This window comes from Sturnus vulgaris, chromosome 6 (genome assembly GCF_052056855.1).
Source record: "Sturnus vulgaris isolate bStuVul1 chromosome 6, bStuVul1.hap1, whole genome shotgun sequence".
In the NCBI taxonomy this organism is placed as follows: domain Eukaryota; kingdom Metazoa; phylum Chordata; class Aves; order Passeriformes; family Sturnidae; genus Sturnus; species Sturnus vulgaris.
Window position 1 is genome coordinate 36,256,427 of NC_142248.1, and position 16,972 is coordinate 36,273,398.

Here is a 16,972-nt window from a genome sequence, read left to right on the forward strand (position 1 = left end):
GACACGGCAGCACGTCGGCCTCCTGCCGCGGTCGGCAGCCGCTGACGCAGCGGGATTGGGTGGGAGGCGGGGGGGGCGCCGCCGCTTCCCATTGGCGAGGCCTCCGTCCTCGCGCGCTACGCCTTTGCAACGTGATGACGCAGCGCGCGGCCTGGCCTGGCTCCCAAGATGGCGGCGCGCAGGGCGCGGAGGCTGCGCTGTCGCTGAGAGGCCCCGCGCTCCGGTGCGGCTCCCGCTCCCCGCGAGCCCTGTGAGTGCGCGGGACCCGCACGGGCTGCTCACCGGCGACAGCCGCCGAATGGGGAAGGGGGGAAGGGAGCGGAGAGGCCGGGGTGGGGAGCGAGCGCCTCCTCGGGCACCGGCAGCCCCGTCTACGGCGGGCGGGCGGGCGGGCGGGCGGATAGGCGGGCGGGTCTTAGAAGAGTTGAGCATCCTCGGCCGGGTTTGGGGCTGCAGGGGCGGAGCCGTGGTCGGCGGGTTCGTCTCAGGTAAGGTATAAAAAAGCCGCGATCGAGCTCTGAAACTCTCCTCCAGTTTAATGGGGTGCGTGAAAAGGCAGAGAAAAGTTCTTATTTCCGGGCGTTGCGGTCTGAATTGGGACGTTTGAGATGGTTCATTTAAGATGTTTGCGGGTGATAATTTTCGTTCCTGGTTCTGTATTCGGAAATGCTTTTGCTCCTTTATAGAAGCAGAGCTTGTCGCTTCAGGCGCTTTTAGTGTTAATTGGGTTTTAAGAGCTTTAGGAGTTAGGAGTATTTTGTAAGGAGGAAGAATCATTACAGTTACAAAAAATAGTATCTTTCTGTTAAATATTATGGGAGTGCGTGGTTGTGGCCTGGCGCGCTTTTGTTGTCTCTGGAAATAGTTTTTAGTAGCCATTTACTTTTTCTTGTGACAGAATTTAGATCTGTCTGTGACTGATACCGCGAATTGTGAAGGTGATTCCAAAACCACCGTGAGACAAAGACAGTTTCCTTTATTCTGAAAAAGAGAAACTTTTTGAAGGTGAGCGAGGTGCTGATTGTAGGCATCGTTCTGTGGCCGTTCATGTGATCCTCCTTCCGTTTTCCGCAGGGAAACGTCTCGAAAAATAGTAGCTGATTTTAAGAGTTTTAAGTTTGGGTCTTTCTGTGACTATTGCTTAGAGCGAATATATTGCATCATATGTTAATCACTGTCTGTTATGCAAACCTCTGCAGGTGACTGCAGTAATCTGTGCATAGTATCTGTGGTTAGTTGAATTTTAGTAAGAGCAGTTTTGTGCCTGAAAGAAATAAGGCAGCAGGTATTCATTCTGTAAACTGAGGCATGGCTGAACATCTGTCATAATTCAAACACTAAAAAGGTTTCTGCAGAGCAGTGCTGGTAAACACAGGCAAGTAGGAGACTTTTAGAGTGTATTCCATTGCCTTGTTTGGGTTGTCTTAATCTTGATATGTGAAAGAACACTGATACCTTTTTTTCTTTAAGTAATACAAGTACAGATCACTTTACAAAACTTCTGCCAAGTGGTTGCTGCTCAGGGTGTCCCTGGGAGCAGGCAGGTATTTAAATGGCTGTTCAGGCTCACCTCACCGTGCCTTTCCTACTTACCGATAGTCAGCTAATCCCCCTAACTTTTCAATTCTTTCTGCAGCCATCAATGATTTTTTCCCCCCTACTTTTATGGACAAAGTAGATGGAAGTTGTTCTACTAAGAAATAGCAGATATTGTTAGAGATGTATTCTTGAAGTTTCCTTATTAAACAGGTAATAGCAAGGATAACCTATGGCTTTTTCTTTGATTGTATTTGCAATATATGGTGAGGATAAAGGCAAAGTTCTTTATTACTTGTTTTTGAGCATAGGAAAAAGTTCTTTCCAACCAGCAAGGCTAAGCACTATTCCTTTTTATTCCCCTTTGAGCAGGAACCGGAGGGGTCAGTTCTCTCAATTTTTAAAGAATTCCCTTTTTATTTTCTTCAAGGTCCTGAAGTGAATCTCTGAAGACTTCATTTTTGAATATTTAAAAAGCAAAAACAATTCTGTTTTAATAAATGAAGGAGAATAAAGAAAATTCCAGCCCTTCTGTAAACTTGGCAAACCTGGACCATACAAAGCCATGCTGGTACTGGGATAAGAAAGATTTGGCACACACACCATCACAGCTTGAAGGGCTTGATCCAGCTACAGAAGCACGATACCGCAGGGAAGGGGCCAGATTCATATTTGATGTGGGAACACGTTTAGGGCTGTATCCTTTAAACTCATGTTGGTATGAAATGTCTTTAGGAATAGTGAGTTTTCACAATAAAATGTACAGGAAATGTGGCATGCTCAGTGTTCAGGTGTTTAATTGTTAATTAAAAATATATTTGTGTTTATCTGCCTTTTGATGTAATGTGTTCCTACACAATTTCTGTCTATTCATTGGATAGACAAGGTTTCAATTTGGCCATAGGGAAGTAAGATGATACAAACTTTCCAATTAAGAGTAACTTCTGTGAGTTGTGAAACTCAGTGTTTCACTATATGAATCTACATGACATCTCAATTTTTTTTTCCCCTCAGTTTCTAGAGTGTGCCTTTGAGGCTTCTAACCTCTGTCTCCCCAGTCTTAGTCTTTGGTGGCTGCTTTTTGTGTCATTGGTTTGGGATTTACAGGTTTATGTGTAAGGTCTCACAACTGTCCCACTCTCTCATAGATGGCCACTTAAATTTTCTGCTTCCTATATTTCTATGGTTTCTTTAATCTCCTTAGTTCTTTCTTTAATAAAGCATGGTGAAGACAAAATGTTTTCTTTTCTGAAAGTGAAGAATAGGGAGCACAGTCAGATTTTATTTGCATTTGTAGGTATGAATAGTAACTTTCCTCCACACCAGCACTTGAATGTGAAGTGATAATTGTTCTGTTCCTTTGTGTGCCTACTGCTAGATTTGACCTTCTCTGAAGCAGGTATGGTGCAACACAGGGATGACCTTATGTGTATCCTCTTGTAAGTACAATCAGGACTTTGCACACTTACAACAAATGCTTTAGATATCAGCTGCATCTGGGCCTGATCATAGTATTTACACAGCTTTAACGACTTTTGTGCCTTTTTTTTTTTCCTAGAGCTCTTGTTTTACTTGCAGTGTTTTCTAACTGGTCACTGAACAGCCAGTTACTTTAAATACTTGATAAAGCAAAATCCCTAGTGCATGTTTGGTATTGAACTTGTTTTATGTGCTGTTTGAAGGTCCTTAATCTGCACCACAGACATTATGACACTCTAGCAACCGGAATAATTTATTTCCATCGGTTTTATATGTTTCATTCCTTCAAACAGTTCCCAAGATATGTAAGTATTTAGAATATTGATGACTTAATTTAGTGATTGCACCAGGCAGGGACTATGTGAAATTGTGAGTAGTCACTTGGATACTACTACTGCTGTTCACTACAGAAAGATGGAAAATTAGCATTTTGTCTTTTAATTATTACAGCTTAAAATTTGTTGTTCTTCCCTGTTTACACATTTCTGTTTATGCTCAGAAATGCATTGACACTGCAGTTATGACTTGCTGATATTGTTCTTTAGGAGTGGCACCTGTAGTGCTGGCACTTCTATATTAGCTGAAAGAAAAAAAGAAGTGTAATACTGCTTTACAAACAACATTGAACCAGGACAAATTGTGCTTTGGGTTTCTGACCTTGAAATGAAGTTGTATAAAATAGACAGTCCTCCAAATTCTATATTTTTCTTCTGAGAAAATAGAAGTTTAACACTATATTGCAATTAGAAATTATTATGCTGATTAAGTCTTGGAGACTTCTACAAAACCGTTAATGGAAACTGACAGTGCCTTTCTAATGCTACACTGTATTGCATATCTACATGCAGGCCACTTTTTGAAAGTACTTTCCTTTTTTTAGGTGACAGGAGCCTGCTGTCTCTTCCTAGCAGGAAAGGTTGAAGAAACACCCAAGAAATGTAAAGACATAATTAAAACAGCTCGTAGCTTGCTAAATGACGTACAGTTTGGGCAGTTTGGAGATGACCCAAAGGTAAAAATACTCATGTTGAAATTGATTTCATCCTGTTGTACTGTAGTAAGGTGCACACATTCAATAGAGCATTGAGTGATTTTCAGTTGTTCTAAATTGAATTAGATATTCAGCATGCATTTATGGCTCTTCTGGGTAATGTGATTGGTAACTATGAAAGTAATTCTTCATAATACAAGTAGCTTTGGGAGCTTACTGGAATAATTGTTTTCATTAAAAGTTTGCATTTTATTTCATGTAAATTCTGATACTGTTTTGCAAATTAAAGTAAATTTGAGTCATTTCAGTCAGAGCAAGAAATGTTACCAGGACGTAAATCATAAATGATCTGAATGGGATTTTAGGAAGTAATTAATTGTGAATCTTAAATAAGCGAACTGGATCTCAAAAGTACTGAGAAGTTTCTTGTTTACAGTATTGACTTAGCAAAACTATGCTTTTCTTAAAATTTGCTTATTTTAAATAGCAGAAGGACTTGAAACTTTTGAGGGAAATGTGTGTGTGTGAAGAGCTTATATTTTTGTTGTGATTTTGTATCTGGTAATTTCATGCTGTGTCTTGTTCAGTTCATTCCTCTGCAGAGGAACAGGGATTTTAAGCACCACATCCCCTGTCCTCACTCAAATAAATGTGAAGAAAAGGTATCTTATGAGTTTAAAATATAATATTATAAGTTGGAGAGCTTTCTACTCTCCTTGGGGACAAACATGGCTGCCTGGAGGTGCTGTGTAGTCATGCTCTTTACTAGCATGAAGTATTTTTGAGTGAAAGAAGGAATAATACTGTGGTTACTTTGTAACTCTATAGGAAGAAGTGATGGTACTTGAAAGAATCTTACTACAAACAATAAAGTTTGATTTGCAAGTGGAACATCCATACCAATTTCTTCTCAAGTATGCTAAACAACTCAAAGGTAAAATATTGCAGGGTGAGCAATTAATGCCTGTTACTGATTTCCAAAACTTAATATATTAACGCTACAAGAATATTCTACTTCCAGCTGTTTGTCCCTCCTAATTTTATGTCCTAATATTTTTCCGATCATTTTTCAGGAGACAAAAATAAAATTCAAAAACTGGTTCAAATGGCATGGACATTTGTCAATGACAGGTAAGATACACCTAGGAAACATTCTAAAAGTGAAATAGTTACTGTTGCTTACTTTGTTCTGGTATTGGATATTTTTTGACAAATATTTGATTTTTTTTCTGCTTGTTACATGTGTTCTTGGTCATGTTCCTCAGTTTTTCTTTCCATCATTACCATGATAGTTCCATTGAGCACAGAATCTGGAATGAGTATGAAGTAGGCCAGTAAGACCTCTGCAGTGTTGTGGTACTAATTTCGTGCTGCATTAAAACCTCCTGGATACAAATTGGCTTTTTGCCAAATCTATGATATATGGTACATTCTGAGAAAAAGAAGTAATATCTTAATTCCATCACGTTCATCAATTTATTTTTAATGTGATATTTTGGTAATAGTGAAGTAGCCATCAAATTCACTGAGGAATATAACTTTTAGCACTGCATTTACAATTTCTTGAATAATGAACTTGTAAGAATCACATCAATTAATGGGAGCACGTGTAAAACCACTTCTCATGGTATTGAAAAAAATCAAACAACTTGACACACTTTAGTCCTGTTCAGGAGGATTCTACACAGCTGGGCAAGTTAATTCATTAACTTAAGGACTTAAATATTACTTTTTCTTTCCATAGCAAACCCTTAAGAAAATTTGTAAGTGGTCTGACTGTCCAGAAGTTGTGACTACATGGCATTCAGTCATGCCTACAGCAGTAGAACATCATAAAAAAAGAGGTGCATTTTTAATCGTATGCCTCATTTGAATTAGCCCTGTGTGAGTTCAGATTCTGTAGATACCACCTAAACTCTCCAAATGAATTTGACCAAAATTAATGTGGATCTCAAGAGACGTTTACTTCAGCTGCTGTCAGTCTTGCAGATGATGATCTTACAGGTAGAACAAAATTTTTGCATGACTGCCACTCTTAAATACATCAAACTACTGTAATTTATCTATCAAAGTTTGGACACCATTATACTTGGAAATAGATAGTGTTTAATATTAAAAAAAAACTAACAATTAAAATGCACTTCAGGAAAACACTTGCATGAAGTTGGAGAGGTTGTTTCAAATCATGTGTAATAATTATCTCTGTTGTGAAGAGACTATATTGTGCTTACTTAATAAGCACTATATTACCATATTAGAAGTTTACTCTGTAGGATCCTGGGAAAATAATTCTGTACTTTGCACTACAGGCCTTTAGGACAGGGGGTTCTGTTCTTATACAGCCACAGTTAATTCATTTGGCTGGCTGGATTTAAATTCTGTAAGCAGGTTATACGTTACAGAATTTATGGACAAAAGAGAAAAAAATTTCATAATTTAAAATTGATATCAGGAAATAGTAACTGATTATGACAGAAACTCAGTATCAATAATACCAATGACATCGATTATTTTAGCATTAGCTTTAACAAAGGCTATTCAAGAAATAACCTTTTATATGTTGTTCTAAAGCTTGTGTTATTCTTGATAAGTTCCTTTACTTCGTTCATACATAAATACATATGATACAACATTCATGTTGGCTGTTCTGTGGGATTTGGGGTTTTTTTTATTTGTTTACATTTTATTGACAAACATTTGGAAGCTGTAAAATCTGATTTGGGACCTTATTTCATAACAGTAGTAGTCCAGAAATATTTTAGTTTTGTAAACTCTATTGTTCAACAAGGCTCTTAATTAAAATTGCCTGAGAAGTTAGAATTGTGATTGGATTTTATACTCTGTTAATTATAGCTGCTGTACATTAAAGTGCATTTGGACAATCAGGTAATCTCCAGGGTTGTATTTTGTTTTGGTTTATTTTCTGTTGCAGTCTCTGCACTACGCTGTCCCTGCAGTGGGAGCCTGAGATCATAGCTGTTGCAGTTATGTACTTAGCAGGCCGTTTGTGTAAGTTTGAAATACAGGAATGGACATCAAAACCAATGTACAGACGATGGTGGGAGCAGTTTGTCCAAGATGTTCCTGTTGATGTTTTGGAAGGTATGAAAACTGTTTCCCACAGCATTTTTTGTAACTATGTGGTCTAGGTCAAATAAATGCAAATAGCTTTTTATCTATATTTCAGTCAAAATAATCTTGAGTCGAGTATGTAACTCAGGTCGAATGTGCTATGCCTTAATCAGGTTTTAAATTGAACTGGCTTAGCTTAGAAGCATATTTAATCATCATGATTAGTCTTTTGTTCAATATTGGCTTTACAATTTGTATAGTTTATTGCACATCTAATTAGCCTGAATTATCATGATGTGTTTTCTATTCTTTTAATGATTATCTACTCCCCATTTTAAATAAGTGATTCTACAAACTTTGGAACTAATGGAGCCTGATTTCCAGTGGTTTTCCCATTGATAATTGATCTATTTGACCAAATTATACTAGGATAGAGGGTTTTTGTTATATACCATGAATAATGAACAGATTATGGGGGACCTTTAGCTTGTACAGTGTTGGAAGAAGAATTTAGTACTAGTCCTTTGCTTAGTTTCCTGAAACCTTTCTGACTGGCCTAACTGGGCATGTATATTTTAACATATAATCATCTTCCACTTGCTTTCTTGCTGTGTTACTGTCCTTCGAGTGTGGTTACCTGGCTCTTCCAGCACACAGTAATCACATACAGTGAATTATTACCAAGAAACTGTATTCTTCTTCTGAAAGGTGTGCATATCCATATTGCTTAGGATAGGCGGAAGAAACTCAGAAATGCAAGTATAAATTGAAAATTGATCAGCTTTTAAACAGTTATTTTATTCATTATAATGATGAATAATATTTGCAATGGATTTTTCCAAAGTTGATGTAAAAAGTAAAAATCAGAGTTGATGATTGTGTTAAATATACACTTGTACATTATAAGGTTGTAATACTTTGGAATTTTCTTTCTTTATTATTAAGATATCTGTCATCAGATCCTGGATCTATACTCACAGGGAAAACAGCAAATGCCTCATCATACTCCTCATCAGTTGCAGCAGCCACCATCTCTTCAGTCTACACCCCAGGCACCTACAGTACAGCAGTCCCAGCAATCCCAAAGTTCAGAGCAATCCCAGACACAGCAGCAGAAAGAGTCGCAGCAGTCAGCACAGCAACAACAGCAGCAGCAGCAAACACAAGCACAGCAACCTAAAAAGCCCTCTCCCCAGTCAAGTCCTCCTAGACAGATTAAAAGACCAGCAGTAAGTTGAACTTTAACTTGGAATTTGTTTTCAGGCTGATCTTATGCCCATTTGATTTAAAGGCCACAATGTGCAACAGACTTGTGTTTGCTTTAAGAATGGGCCCTGTAATTAATTCTGTGTAGTTGATTTTCCTTGGTTATGTGGCAACTTTGTTAATGCAGAACAGCCTTTACACTTCTGGCCTATGACATTCTTACTCCATTTGAGCCAAAAGCTATGGAGAGACTTTTAAGTTAACATGAGCTATTCAAGTTCTCAGTGTTTGTGGTTCTGGGCTATCAAACTTCGTTATTTTCTCTATTAAGCAGGTTTAATTTAGGGAGGGTTTCTTGTGCTGAATGTAGAGATGTGCACAATGCTGATGAGGACATTATTTGACTCTTTGATTACTAATATTAACAGAATAGTGACTTCTAAAGTTACGTCAAAATTCTTGGAAAAAAGTCTTTTAAAATAATCCTTTAATAGTAGCAGCCTATAAATCATCATACTTTATAGCCTCACTTTGCCCATAATAAATATCAAATCATAATTGAAAACAAAAAGCTACATTAGCAGTTGGATAGTGTCACAAATACTGTGACCACTTTTCAACAACCATCAAGTTCCAATGAAGCTTTCAGATTTTAATCTATACTTTTGGGGTTTTTTTTCATGTGTAAGTTAAAAAAAAAATGTTACTCAAGTCTTCTTTCATGTGTACTTAGCAAGAGGAGTGTTTTCAGAAGTACAGTCTTTGGAACAAGTCCATTTAGGATGTAAATTTTGTTCTAACTTTTGTTCTAACTTGTAATTAATACATACCCCAACTAGAGAACAGACATCGGGGGGAAAAAAACCAAAACAAACTAAAAACAACAAACCAAAAACTAGGGGTAAGCAGCAGATATTGGAATGAAATGGAATTGGAAGAGTGCACCATCTTCCTGATGGCAGACTCCCAAAAAAGACAAAAATGTAACTCTGTAAAACCTTGGTCTTATAAATGCAAGATTGAGCTTACTAGAGGAAAAGAACTACACTGGAATTTTTTGTTGTTGCACTGAACTTTAGCATTGTTCAGGACAGGAAGGTGATAATAATTAGCTTGAAAAGTGTGAGAGTTCTTCACAGGTATTATGTATTTCTTCTCATACTTTTTATGCCATCAGCACAAGTTTTCATCGAGTTATCAGACCTGTAGGATCTCTTACTATTTTTCTTCAGCAAAAATGCCTGGGACAGTTTGGCACATCAGAAACTGTTAATAACAATTTTTGTTTTTCCTGTGTGCACCATGGAAGTTGTTAGGAATGCTTGTTCATTCCTGTAAAGGATCTACCATTACAGTACTACTGATTTTGTCCCATGCCATATGTTAATGAAGTATCTTGTGGAAAAAAGTGATGCTTTTGCATGAATAATATCTGTTGTTCTTGAGCAGTTGCCTCTGGCCAAGCCGTCAGTGAAACTTACCTTTTCCTGAAATTAGTTTGGGGTCCAGCACCTAATAATTAAGGAAAAAGAATAGTGGATAGATTATAAGCAGCCACAGCAAATAAAAAGCAAAGGGTGACTCAAAGGAGTTTTGTAGGAATACAGCACAAGCAGCATGAATTCGAGAAAAGTAAATGTGGTGATCCAAAATTGTTCTTTATCCAGAAGGCAGTCTTAGAACAAGATGTGTGATGTTTGAAAGATTTACTTGGTGCTTCTAAAATGTTTTTGAGTTAGGTGTACCATAAACCTTACTTAAAATCTTTGTCTGCTTCTATAAATAGGGCTTTGCATGACTTCTCCTTTGGCTTCTGCAGAACAGAAATACACTTTGTTCCTGGAGGCTAAATTTTCAATTTACATGAACTCTTATAACTCCCATTACTTTCTACTGAGCCAAGATGCTTTCAAGCAGCTGAGGCATTGGCCCATGACTTACAGACCCATATCGGATGTCTAAAGCATCTGCACATCCTCTATATCTCTAGTGGTGAAGAGCACTCAAATTTGCAGTTGATTTCACTAAAAATATACTGGTGAATCATTAGATGGAAATAGTATTTTCATTTGGATTAAACTAGAAATTGTTAGGGAGAACAATTTTATTGCTCATAGAAATAACAGTAAAGGAATAGTTCCATTGTATAGAATCAGCTGAAGGTATTAAATAGCCATCACTGTGACAGTAGACAATGTTGATAATTTATTATTATTTATTATGACCCTCAGGTGTACTTGCTGGACAAACTGCAGTGCAGTGGAATGACCAAATAAATGCTCATCTCTATTTTAGCAGCTGCCATTATTAGAGAATTGTTGCTCTTTGATTCTTTTTTTTTCTTTATCCTAAATGCAGTTGAAATTGATGTTTGTTTTTTCTGTCATGAGTTATTTTGCTCCAATTTCTTGTCCTACTGTAATGGTGTACCTTGATGTTGTTCTTTGAATATTGCTCCGTATTAACCAATGCACAGTAATTGAATTGCTTGTCACCTGAAGTGATCAACTGATTTCACAAAATTAGTGGTTTTTGGAAAAGATCCAACAAGTAGTGATTTGCTTCTATTTGAAAGTGCAGGAAGAACTGATACAGTTTTACAGGCATGGAATTTACTGCTAGAAAGTCAAGAAAAGACCATCCAAGTTAAATGAAGGCAGCAGATGAGTCCATGGGAGTCACTAAGAAAAAAAGTATGTTTGTTTGAAATGGTAAGATAAAGATTGTCCTTAAAAAGCAGGAAAGCAGCTGGAAGGTGTCTGGAAATTTGAAATGACTATCAAAGGAATATAAGAATGAGGTTACCTCAAGCAGGCAAAAATTAGACAGGAAAAATTTTGAGAATACCCATCAGAATTAAGAAAAAGTACTATTCAAGTTGGATCGAAGCGTGTGTCCATTCTTGCTGTGGAAAGTGAAATGAAGGAAACAGAGGAACAGTTTATGCAGGTAAAGCTACTAGAGATAAACAGTCCCTTTAAAAATGTTTTCACTGAAAAGACAGAGAAGCTATGTATTGTACCCCTCTGACCTTCATCATTCATTCTAAATATAGTTGTACTTAAAATTTCATTGAAGTTCTCTGCTTTTCTCAGAAACCATCAGGTAGTCATCTCAGTGGGACTGTGTAATCTGGGAAGATTTTTTTATTCCCTTATCTGTGGTTGTTTAGAAAAACGGCAACAAAACAAGAACCAACAGAGAAACAAGAAAAAAACCAACCAAATACTTGTGATTGGAAGGATGGTATGAGGGTTTGTGGGTTCAGTGTGCATACATTTTTTTCCTGGCATACCATTTGGATTTTATACAATGCTTTCCATCTGAAGGCTTCTGAAATGTTTTACACTGTGCAACACTTTCACTGCCCTCCTGTCCTGGTAAATAAAGCAAAAGAGCCTGAAGTGATTTTGGCAAAGGTTGAGTGACAGGTCAAAGCAGAATCGGGAACAGAGACCAAGCCTCTTGTTTTCAGCTCAGTGAGCAGTGAACTGGCCCATGACATACGTGCAGTGGATGATAAATACATTAAATGAGATAATACTCAATAGTGGGAACAGCAGGAAATGCTACATATAAAATACCTGCTATTTTTCCAGTCTTTTCGTTCTGCTAGTTAAGCTGGGCTTCCCCAGTGTGATTTGACTTTGGTTCAGTGTTTGTCTTGCGTTTGTTGTAAGAAGCTATAGACGCATTTAGGTTGGAAAAGATCTTTAAGATCATCAACTCCAATCATTAATGCAGCACTGTCAAGTCCACCACTAAACCATGTCCCCAAGTGCCACATCTACAAATCTTTTGAATACCTACAGGGATGGTGATTGAGCCACTTCTGTGGGCAGCCTGTTCCAGTGCCTGACCACTCTTTCCATGAAGAAATATTATCTCATATCCAATCTAAACCTTCCTTGGCACAACTTGAGGCCGATTCCTCTTGTCCTGTCACTTGTTACCTGGGAGAAGAGACTGACTGCAATGGTTTTATTTTTATCTCTTTTTTTCAAACAGGCTGTATCTCCAAAAGAAGAAACAAAGGCAGTAGGTAAATATTAATATTCTGTTCATGTTGCTTCCATTTTACTGCTTAAACCAGAATAAGTAATTTGCTGACACACACTTAGTTTGTTTGCTTACAGGCTTGGCAGTTCTAAACTCTTTTGATCTTGATAATGTACCTTAAATATATACTATAACTGTTTTTAAAATGTTCCTAACTACAGAACTTGAAATAAATTGAGTATAACTGTGCTCAAAGAGTCCCTTAATAGAGTCTGTTCAGTAGAAGTCTTGCTAAAGTAGTCAGCTTTCGGTGGCTAACTCCATGCATCATTTGGGAGTAGTTCCTCAGCAAGCTGTGAGGCCTTAAAGTGACTGAAGGTACCATGTCATTAAATAGCTGCACTACCAGTAAGTGGCTGGTAATCAGCAATGTTTGTAATTAGCTGTTGGCATGGCTGCCACTAAACAGCATTTTGTGTCAATAGTGTAGCAAAAGAAATGTAGGCTCACTGTAGTGATCCTACCTGGTTCTTTTGTTTGTTTAGGAATTTTTCTTCATTTTGCTGGTTTGGAACAAAGCAGTTCAGAATAGCTAGGGTGTACTTCCTTAGGAAGTCTGGCACTTATTCCCCTGTCTGCAGATAGATTCCAGACAGCTGTCTCTTCTCCCTCCTCTCTCCTGTCCAATTGCTATTTTGTTTGGTTTCTGACACAAGTTTCCCTAGCAGAGCATAGGTCAACTTCTGAGAGCTGTTCCAACTATTTACGAGTTAAAGTTTTGGGCTATAAAACATATACTTGCTCATCTTCATTTGCATACTGTTGTTGGGACAGTTTGTCTCTAGTTACAAAGTCACTTGAACTTGTAGGCATATGTTCTTTTGGAAGACTTGTATGTGATACTTGATGCCACTTTATTTGTACAAAGGTGTTAATTTTAGGTTTCTTTATTAAACATACCTAGTAAATTGTACTTTTGCATTGTGTAATGTGATGTGATAATCATTAGCATGAGACCAGAGTTGGAATTTGGAAAATATGGTAGAGCAACAACCAATCACAAACTGTCAAATGTTTTTTAGAACCACCGCCACCATCTAAAATTCCTAAAATTGAAACTCCACATCCACCAATACCTCCTGCACATCCACCTCCAGGTAAGCTTTCATTTTATTAAACACATTTATCCTTGTTGTTAACTTCTTTACTTTTCATTTGGGTGGTGGTAGGTAATGGTGTGGGAGCAGGGGTTTGTTGCCTTGATTAAGCTTGGCAAGTAAAAATACAAGGTTGATAAGCTCTAGAGGGAATTAAATCGTAGTAGCACAGGCTTTTCCAGACAGAAGTAAAAAACTTAAAATGGAAACAAGACTGTAATAGGTGGATAAAGGCAGAACAAAGCTGCAACAGTTAAAGACCTAGCACACTTAAACTAATTGTTAATAACAGGCTGAAAGGGACTTCTTAACCTCAAAAGGATGGTAAATGCCATATTAGATTATTAAAGCAGCTTTCAGCTGTCCTATAGAAGTTTTCCATGTTATATCTGTCGTACAGGAATACTGCAACTTCCAAACAATAAGGGGGATGCTTTCTTTGCTGTACCTCAAAAGAGGACTTCTTTTCTGCCAGAGAACATTTTTGTTTGCAAAATAAACTGTACAGTTGTAAAAATGTGTTTCCAGCGCCTTGATGCATTAGCTGTCTTCCAGTGACCCTTAAATATGACATAAATATTTCACAGACCATGGTCTGTAATGTAACTGTAAGATGACAGTATCTAAAAGGAACTAGAAGAGAGAAAAGCAGTGTCCTGAAATATTGTAGGACAATTTTTCTCATTTGGTAAAATCTAATTAAGAATGAAGTTTTTCTAAATACCATGCTCATTATTCCTTCAGTTGTTAAATCTTTAATACACATCTTGTATCCAGAACGGTTCTGAAAATGAGCAGATGAGGAAATTATTGCCTGCTACAGTTTAGGAGCTAGAAGTTACTGACATCTTGAGTACCACAGCTAGCATACCCACCTTTTTTGATTAAATGATGTGGCTCTTCTAGGGGGAAATTTTGCTGTTGAAATCCTGCTTAGGCAGGTAATGGTTTTATTTCCCTTGTTACCTGAAATTTTCCTCTTTATTTGTACAAGGATATAATTGTACAAGCACTGAAACGTTATCAAAATAAAGGACAGCACTGTGGAAAAGTCAGGTGGAAACCAAGAATGCATCTTGACCAAGTGAACTAGGAGGAGGATTTATCTCAAATTCTGTTTAACAGTGACAGTGTAGTATGCCACTAGACATGACTGCCCTATATGTGTTTCTAGATAGCTTTTCTCACTGAACAGTGTTGGAGATGCTTATATATACAAGCAAGATGAACGTCAAGATGTCCCAAACTCTTTTGTTGGTCATTTTAATAATCTCTCTGACCATACAGAGAGGTTGCTATTAGCTTAGTCATCCTAGTGGTATTACTTACTTTATAATATCTTCATTAAGAGGGGAAAACAAGCAATTCTTATTTAAAGAGAAGACAGCTTAAAGCATGTTCTTTGCAGAAGCTGCTAAGTATAATTCTGTAAAATGCTGACCTTTTTATGAACTTTTCCAGAGTGTCAGGTATGGAGTTCACTGAAATTAATCAGTGGGACAAAGCTGATCAGATATCATGTCCTTCTTAGTTACCCTTCGGTTTTCTTTTTCTCTTTCTTTGGAAACAAGTTTAGAACTGACTGTTAAAAGCTTGAGACTTTGGCCTGTGTTCTCAAATAATGTTTCCCAATACGGGAGGCAGGTGAAGTGCAGAGGCTAATCCCAGGCCACCTCCTGGGCTACCAAAGAGGTAGAAAGGAGGCCTAGACTAAAGAAAATGGAAGGGTGAACTAAAGATTTTTGGTATCATTTTGCTAATTTAACTGGAGGAAAAAATATGAAGTATTCAGAAGCTGTTCTTGCCACTATCCTTCAAAAAAATAAATCAAATTTTCTTTTGCAGAGCGCAAGCCTCCTTTGACAACAGCAGTTTCAATGGGAGAACCAGAGCAATCTACTACTGTGGACTCAGTAGATATGCCAAAGGTCCAGATTCCTCCACCTGCTCATCCTGCCCCAGTACATCAACCTCCTCCTCTGCCACATCGTCCCCCACCCCCACCCCCCACCAGTTATATTACAGGGATGTCTACTACAAATTCTTACATGTCAGGGGAGGGTTATCAAAGTCTCCAGTCAATGATGAAAACAGAAGGACCAACATACGGAGCTTTACCACCAGCCTATGGACCACCAGCTCATCTACCATATCATCCTCATGTCTACCCTCCCAACCCTCCACCACCAGTTCCACCTCCACCCCCTGCCTCTTTCCCCCCACCCAATATTCCACCTCCTACTCCTGGATATCCTCCTCCGCCTACATACAACCCTAATTTCCCACCTCCAAGACTGCCTCCAACTCATGCAGTACCACCTCATCCACCTCCCGGGCTGGGAATGCCACCAGCTAGTTACCCCCCTCCTACTGTTCCTCCGGGTGGACAGCCACCTGTACCACCTCCAATTCCACCACCTGGTATGCCACCTGTAGCAGGACTTGGACGTGCTACATGGATGAGATAGCATGAGGTAATTTGCACGATAGACCTTTCTGTTGATTAGGCAGGAGTAGATAGCCAAAACCTACATTGTAAAGATGAAGAGGAGGGTAATCTGTATAATTTAGATGAAGAAATGAGATTAAATGAAAATTTAGCTGATCTGTTTGCAGTATGGTTTATGGTGAGTTATATAGGCTTCTAGATTTTAATCAGCTTTGCAGTATCTATTCTAACTTTATACATTTGACTTAAGTTTAAATTGTCTTGACTTATTCCAGCACTGGATTACTTTGTACTAGCAAAACCAGCCATATTGGCTCAATTATATCAGTAAGAAGAAAATTTCCTTCTAGAAATCAGTGCCTATTTTTAAGTATCAAAATAGCCAGATACTATGATATTTGATCTATAGTAAAAAACTTCATTTTTAATAGTAAGTAAAACAACACGATGTCAAGCATAAAAGCTGCTTTATTTAAGAGAGATTCTGAATGCTAGCTGACTGGAATAATTTTGAGGTGTTTGCCTTGCTGATAGTTTTGGTTTGGAATGTACTGGTATCTTAAAATATTGTATGTTTACACCTATTTGCAAATTCCTGTACATAATATATATATTTTCTAAGTGTGAAAGTCTGAATGTAACAACCTACTGTGATGTACATCATAGTTATAAATGGGACTACTTTGTTCACTCTACCCAAATAAAATTGGTTCTGAATTTAGTGGATTTCCAGGTTTTTCATATTAGTTCAGAGGTCATAAATATGGTTACTCCAAGATACTTACTCCAAGGTATTTCAGCAGTGGTCTCCCAAATCTTACTCATCAGTTTATTTAAAAAGAATGTATTTTATTTTATTCAGCTAGAAGTATACACTATCACAATCAATCTCTTACTTCATTTTTACTAAAATATTTCAAATGAATGTTTTACACACATTATCAAAAAAAACTGTACTATTACTTTCCTTCCCCAAAAAAGCCAGAGTGGTTCAATAATAGGTAAAAACGCGTGCTAAGGTCTAAAGAATTTTGCTATATACACAACAGCAGGTGCTAACTTTTCCAGTTCTTTGTAAATCAT

At 37.7% G+C, this 16,972-nt stretch overlaps 1 protein-coding gene across 4 annotated transcripts; it reads left to right on the forward strand.

The window, feature by feature from the left end:
• Positions 1-113: 113 nt before the first annotated feature.
• On the forward strand, positions 114-16,610 carry CCNK (cyclin K). Of its 4 annotated transcripts, XM_014871996.2 has the most exons (12): positions 114-250; positions 899-1,005; positions 1,967-2,233; positions 3,239-3,320; positions 3,896-4,027; positions 4,835-4,940; positions 5,080-5,137; positions 6,939-7,108; positions 8,024-8,307; positions 12,293-12,326; positions 13,366-13,440; positions 15,286-16,610. In XM_014871996.2, the coding sequence occupies exons 3-12, from the start codon at positions 2,037-2,039 to the stop codon at positions 15,906-15,908; spliced, it is 1,761 nt and encodes a 586-aa protein (XP_014727482.1). In that variant the 5' UTR covers positions 114-250; positions 899-1,005; positions 1,967-2,036; the 3' UTR covers positions 15,909-16,610. The 4 variants fall into 4 exon arrangements, with proteins under 4 accessions (XP_014727482.1, XP_014727485.1, XP_088022342.1 ...); XM_014871999.2 differs by lacking the exon at positions 899-1,005 and having other exon boundaries at positions 119-250; XM_088166216.1 differs by lacking the exons at positions 114-250; positions 899-1,005 and adding an exon at positions 432-488.
• The last annotated feature ends 362 nt before the right edge of the window (positions 16,611-16,972 follow it).